The sequence below is a fragment of the Nansenia antarctica genome, assembly GCF_963989245.1.
Source record: "Nansenia antarctica genome assembly, chromosome: 3".
Lineage (NCBI taxonomy): Eukaryota > Metazoa > Chordata > Actinopteri > Argentiniformes > Microstomatidae > Nansenia > Nansenia antarctica.
The window spans coordinates 49,754,453-49,761,093 of record NC_137688.1 but is presented as its reverse complement, the minus strand read 5'-3'; the positions used below and the strand labels follow the sequence as shown (position 1 = coordinate 49,761,093).

Genomic DNA, 6,641 nt, shown 5'->3' with positions numbered 1-6,641 from the left:
CTTTTTTTTTTTATGGGACCGGAACACTGTTATACATGCATATATGAACACTTGTCCCTATGTTTTTCCTGTGTACTATAAGAACACTCATGCAGTGTAAATAAAATAAAAAACGTTGAAAGTGTTTTATTTAATTCATTCAGTTACTAATGTATGCATTCATTCAACTGATCATCATTCCATTGCAATGTTACAATCTTCATTTCATTATTTGCTTTCATACATTTAGTTTAAACAATAAATAAGACACATACCTAATTTAAGTGCCTCATAACCTCTTCCAGCAGCTGGATAGAACTACATGTATTCCTTATTAGACTTCAGGCGATTTTTGACACGATAAAAGCAGACTACATAATACTGATCACATGACCTGATATATCATGTGATTTATGATTGATAATGATTTGTCATTATTTGTGACAAACACTTATACCTGAGTCTAGGCTACGGACCAGAAACACAATATGCTTTTGTTGAGCAAGAGTTGCAAGAAATGTTACGGTACTCGGGGGGGTTCCACACTTGGTGCATGCATGCATGCCAAGTATGGACAGTACCTCAGGTTTCCTGACCGCCGGCTGTGGGGGGGGAGGACAACAACACCAAAACTTCAAGAATGCACCTGTTTTCTGCTTAAATACCTTTCTCAACAAATAACTCCAGATATCAATATCAATGGGAGAAGCCTTTTGGCCAACTACATTCAGCCTGGAATTTGCATGTAAATAGTAAGATAGTGGTCAAAAGAGTGATTCCCACACACACAAGCACATCATGTCTCCTAGTCTACAGTCTGGTAATTACAAAACCCATGAGTTCCACCGTCCTGTCCAGAGATACCCATAGCCCGTTACTTGGTGAGGTCATTTCCTAAGGCCGATCAGACCTTTCAGGAAGTAACCTCATCCCAAGGCTATTGTGCACAGCCTGGAATAACAATGGCTCAAACCTGGCCTTAGTGGGAGTGAATTTACTGAATAAAGTATTTGTTATTATTTGATTTCAGCAAATCACACGTGTGCGAGGCATAGCTACAAATCAGAAATGTGTGGTGTGCAAGCACTGGGGGGAAAGTGCTAAGGGAGATGATTGATGCTAAGTAAAGCCTTCCATTTTCAATGCTCTTTCTATTGGCTTAATGAAAGCCTAGTTTGACTACTTGGTCCACCAGCACATTTGGTCATCTGGGAACGAGGACTATTCAGGAAGTAACCCTGGTCATCTGGGAACGAGGACTATTCAGGAAGTAACCCTGGTCATTGGTCATCCGTGGAAATCATAACCCAGCATCAGCCTCATGAGTGTTACACATCAGAGTAATGCATTCATAACAGGCATTTAACTCTTTGAAAACTATTTTCTACTGTATAACATTTTGACATTTAGTAGATGCTTTTATTGAAAGCGACTTACAAGTATATTTATCTAAAGTAAGTGAATCATCACCAGTCATCCTAAGAAAAAAATATATGCTTGGACCAGGGGCCATTGGCACTCACAATGCTAGAAATCCACCCTTCAGTCCCAAAATAGAATCATAGCCTCATAGCTATTGTAATTTATAGCCAGAACTCCCTCCTTGGAAAATATATGTTTTGCAATAAAATGCTGGCATAGCACACTAACGCACATATCACATAATCCCAAAGTTCCTGGTTCGATTCCAACCCTCAACATATCTTGCATGTCATCCCTCCTCTGTCACCCATCCTTACTGTTAATCTCTACTGTTTATATCCCAATAAAGCAGAAATAACATTTTTTTTTTTTTTAAGTCATAGTAATCCACAGCACCAAATGAGACCATCTAGTGTCATTTCTGTCCTGTTAGAAAAATGGTATTCAATGAAAGACTCATTCTTTCCATGTTTAGCCACTAGCTCCTCAAGAGGCCATAGAGATGATTGTAAATAACTGTGAGTTTTTCCCATGGTATGACACCCTTGCACACTGTGCGTGTGCATGTGAGTGTGTGTCTAAGTGCATCGATGCAGACCAGTGGGCAACGTGATTTGTAATGTCTATCCAAATGACTTTGAAGCAGAGAGGTGACACAACACCTGGCACTCTTATTTTTTGGGTGTAACTGTTAGTCAATGTTTAGGAGATGCATCTGGGATGCCTCTGCCAATGGAGATCAAGAGTAAAACTTAACAGCCAAAGACCTCATCCTCTTATTAACCTTGGTCTCAGGTATTGCAGGGCCAGCCATCATTCGGAATTGGTTCTGAGGAAAGTCCACCTCGTCGTACCCCTGCTCCTGCTGCTTCTCCTGCACAACCTCAGTCTCTGCACTCATAGTAGGATGGCCGAACTTATAGTATATCACTTTAAGTAGGAGCCCGGCAACGTATAGTGTGGCTATGGTGCTGGGTGGAACATAGGGAGGTAAAGGCAGCTCAAAATATGGCGGCTCCCTCACAGTCTGCCACCACCAAAGACCACAAAGCATACTGATATCCAATGCCATGAAAGAGTGGTAGATGATGGTCTTCTTCCTCGTACTCCCCTTTGTCACGTTGAACCAGCAGAAGTACCAGATGAGACCTACGGTGGCCTTATAGAGCCACTCTCCTCCGGGGCTGTCCATGAAGTCGGTCTTCAGACGCCATGCGCAGAAGAACAGAATCATCCAGGAAGAGAGGAAGTGGGCAACAACAAAGCAGGGAAGGGCAGAGGCGAAGAGGGCGATGGCAGCCACGCGTGGGCCAATCAGCAGCAGGTTCAACAGAAAGTAGAGTGCAGAGGAGACCCAGCCCTGCTTGGCCTTGTCAGGGAGGAAGGAACGCAAGGAACGGTGGTACATCGTGACACTGCAGGCGACAGCAGACGCTGATCCAACTGCCTTCAAGACTGACAGAGACAAACAAAAAAAAAAAAAGGGAATGTGAATATCAACTCATCAACTATCTGACAATTAATGGAATTGTTAAGGTGTATCTTTATGGGTGTAGAATGCCTTTTCTGTTATGAGGATAGACTGGCAACCACACAGCCTGGTTGCCCCAGAACTTGGGGGTATTCCATCAACATCGCCAAAGGAAAATCCAGGCTTATCTTTGATAAATCTCACAAGATTTATCAAAATATGCCTGGATTTTTTTAGAAGTCTCGCGACATTTATCAGAGTAAGCCTGGATTTTACTTTAGCGACGTTGATGGAATACCCCTCTGTTTACCCCTTTTTTTGCCATGTTTGGAATGACAACATAGGACTTAGTTAATAGCACAAACTGATTTGGGGATACCATGCTGATAGTTCTGTAGTCTTTGGTCTATCATACACATACTTGTGAAAGCCTCCATCTCCCTCCTCTGCAGCATGATAGCGATCATGAGGACCAGCTGTGGGGCACTCTCAGAGAATGTCTCAATCAGACGTAGCATACTGAGGTCCGTGGCCAGGTACACTGCAAAGCCTGCTGGGTACTGCTTTCCAGTACAGAAGCTGCGTATCGACATCTCCACTACACCAACATATCTAGGATGACATCCCAAAAAACAAGGGTTCATTTACAAACTGTATTGGTTTTATGAGAAAATAAAAACTCATGATTTCCATGGCTTTATACTAATCAATAACACTCATTTAATAAATTCTAGCATTGTGTTAGGACACATTGTAACCTATACAATGCATTTAGAAACCACAATATTTTGTGTACAATATTCACAACAAAAACAATAAATTTTACTCTATTCAATTAACAACACATTTCTAGCAGAGATGATGAGCCCAAAAGAGTACTCTAGTGGTGCTTTTCCATCAGCAGCCCGGTTTAGTGCAGTTCGGATCAGTTCGAGGTCAGGTCGGGTCACTTTTGATCTGTTCTGGTTTTCCATTATACACAAACCGACCCGGACTAGTAGGAGGAGTAGACGATAGTAGGCGGAGTTACGCGTCATAACAGCGCGCCATGGTGGTGACGTATATTTTCACGAGACATAACAACAGCAACATGGAGCTATCCTATGCTTGCAGCTATCCTATGCCTTTCCCTCGGCATGTGGTATATTATTAACCGTGGTTTTTTGGTGAGAAAAGAGAGAAGACAGAAGAGCGAAGACAGAAGGAAGGATACTCGAAAGAGGAATGCTGAAAAGAGAAAGAAACTACTGTGGGCTATCGTAAGGAGATGGCTACTACTTTAGCTCACTGTAGCGTCATTGTTATGTTCAGGAGACGGCTACTGCCTGATTGTCTGCATGTTTGAATCATTTCTATTGGATTTTGTTCTGCACATATGTTGTTCTACACATAATAAAGTCATGTTTTTGAACCCTTAAAACCACTGCCTTCACTTGTCTGCTTTATGAACTGTAGCATCATTGTGTGCCGTCAACGGGAGTTGCACCAGCTGGCGCGGTACAGCACTCTCTCTATATATTTCGGGCTAAACTGTGCAGTGTAGCCGGCGTCCTGGTTCCTCCAGCAACCGGACACTTCCATAAATAACAACAAATATGTAATATGTAAATATGTATAATACCACGTTCATTGATAAAATGACGCCAGGGATGGAAAGGGGTGAAGGGGGATGATGAAGCGCTGGACTACTGAACGGCAGCACAACACAACGGGGAAATGCGATAAGAATTATGTCAAAATGCAGCACCAATCATCATGTACAGATCAGCCTTAAAACATGTTACGTTAGATATATATCGTTATACAGGGAGCGATGTATTTCTACGGAAAGGCTGATAGATTGTAGAATCTTCTTGTCGGTAAAACGATGGAATCAATCTATTGAGGATTGTGATCTTAAATGCTTTGTCATCTCATAGATTAGGTGCACAGCAATGACAGCATACACGATTTGACAAGGAAATAGAATGTTCAACACGGGTTGGAATCTCTGTACTTGATTTATTAAGACAGTCAGCGAATGGTTCATCAGCACAGTATCTCAGCATCGGCATTCAATGACATCATTATACAGACAGGCTGATAGATACGAGTGCAGCGCTGTCCTGCTGGTGCGGGGCTCCAATCTCTGCGTTTATAGATCGATATAAATAGATCAACATAATGCAGCACTATCATGCACAGATCAGCCTTAAAACATGTAACGTTAGATATATAACGGAGCGATGTATTTCTACGGAAAAGGCTGACTGACGCGGGCATTTGAATGGAATTCCGGGGTAGAAATATTCTCTGCCCCCGCTGTCAACTGGACAAGCGGTGCTGCGAGCAGCAGCGGCTGGGCGAACTCCCGGTTCATCGAGTTTAGGTTAAAAGCATAACTTCTCGGGGTGTCAGCGCGGTGGTTAAGGGCTCAAAATGACCGTAGACAGATGGTGAAGTTAGCAAAGGAGTATTGTGTTTGTACCACCTCCACAGCCAGTGTTATTCACGGAGAAAGACGGTGCATAATAGCGATGTTTGTGTTGTGCTTGTAAATAAAAGTTCTATGATTCATTGAAATGACATTAAACTAAGATAATACGATGGTCAGCATAATTTTTCGAATCTTTATTAATAAGCTATTACAGAAACTGTAGTGACATTTTCCTAGAGTGAATGTGGTATTTCAAGATGGCGGTTAGTGAAGAAAGGTTAGGGATGACTAATGGAAAAGGGGAACGAAGCGGGCTGACCCGGGTCAGCACCGGGTCAGCACCGTAGTGGAAAAGCCCCATAGGATGTTGCTGTATCCTAGTGGTCATGCCCCAACAAGCAGTCAGAGGAAACTTGCTTGGCATTTACAGGAAATAGTTGCAAGGCAACCAGGGAGCAGCAGAGCAGACTTCAGAGAAAGTAGAGATAAGTTACGGAATTCAGCGATCATCCTTCATTTATAGTTAATTCAGTTATATTTTGAAGTTATACACATAGCATATGGCCGTTTAAACAAGTTACGTTTTGTTAAAAGTAACTTAATTCGCCAGGAAAGCTTACTCAACCTTAAGTACACTCCCATCTGGAACACATGGAGGATCTTGAGTAAACGAAGGCTCTTCATACATCTGTCAGTCACTGTGTGTGTCCTGTCCTGATCATAATTGTACCAAAGCCAGCTGAAGACCTGTAGCAGGACAGAGGATCCGAGGAGAAGGAACACCAGCATTCCCAGGCAGACGTAGGCCTCCTCCTCATAAAAAGAAACAACTGCCCACACGTCCAGCACCAGGTCGGCCACGAAGAACAGCAGACCACCGAGAGTCAGCAGGAAATCGCAGGCAGAGTACTTGAAGGGGGGCGAGAGGAGTCCCAGCTCCTCTATGGCAGCTGTACTAGACATGAATTCCACACGTTTTGTTTGCTATAGCTCTGAAGTACATAAGCAGAGAGAGGGAGAGAGAAAAGAATGGCCCCCTCTCCGTCTTTTACTCCCTCTGAACCAAGTTCGCTAAAACCGAAAGTACCGTAGGCTGCCAAGATCTGCCTCCAAGATCGGCCTCCTCCCCCGCCTCCAACTTTTTTGATGGGAATGTCCTGGTATAGTCTAACGTCATGACATGAACGTGACTACCTCTGTGAACGAGTCAGCACTGACACATTTTTGAGTTAAGGATCTGAAATAATGACACTGTCATTTTAATTACCGCTCTCGAGACTTTATTATTTAGCAAAAAATATTGGATTCCCTGATCAAGTCTGCTTATTAACAGTAAATAGCATTTTATATGCG

The 6,641-nt window shown here is 42.9% G+C and overlaps 1 protein-coding gene across 2 annotated transcripts; it reads right to left on the bottom strand.

Annotated features, from left to right (window-relative positions):
- Positions 1–204: 204 nt before the first annotated feature.
- Positions 205–6,326, bottom strand: LOC308154617 (XK-related protein 8-like). 2 transcript variants are annotated; one of them, XM_080527783.1, is made up of 3 exons: positions 5,914–6,326; positions 3,294–3,484; positions 205–2,856 (listed from the first exon to the last, which is right to left on the bottom strand). In XM_080527783.1, the coding sequence occupies exons 1-3, from the start codon at positions 6,249–6,251 to the stop codon at positions 2,141–2,143; spliced, it is 1,245 nt and encodes a 414-aa protein (XP_080383909.1). In that variant the 5' UTR covers positions 6,252–6,326; the 3' UTR covers positions 205–2,140. The 2 variants fall into 2 exon arrangements, with proteins under 2 accessions (XP_080383909.1, XP_080383910.1); XM_080527784.1 differs by having other exon boundaries at positions 6,019–6,082.
- Positions 6,327–6,641: the final 315 nt, after the last annotated feature.

Coding starts and splice junctions, on each gene's coding strand:
- LOC308154617 (XM_080527783.1), bottom strand. CDS start 6,251: ATGTCTAGTACAGCTGCCATAGAGGAGCTGGGACTCCTCTCGCCCCCC. Junction 3,485..5,913: donor CAGATGGGAGTGTACTTAAG/GTTGAGTAAGCT, acceptor ATGTCATCCTAG/ATATGTTGGTGTAGTGGAGA. Junction 2,857..3,293: donor GGAGATGGAGGCTTTCACAA/GTATGTGTATGA, acceptor TGTCTCTGTCAG/TCTTGAAGGCAGTTGGATCA.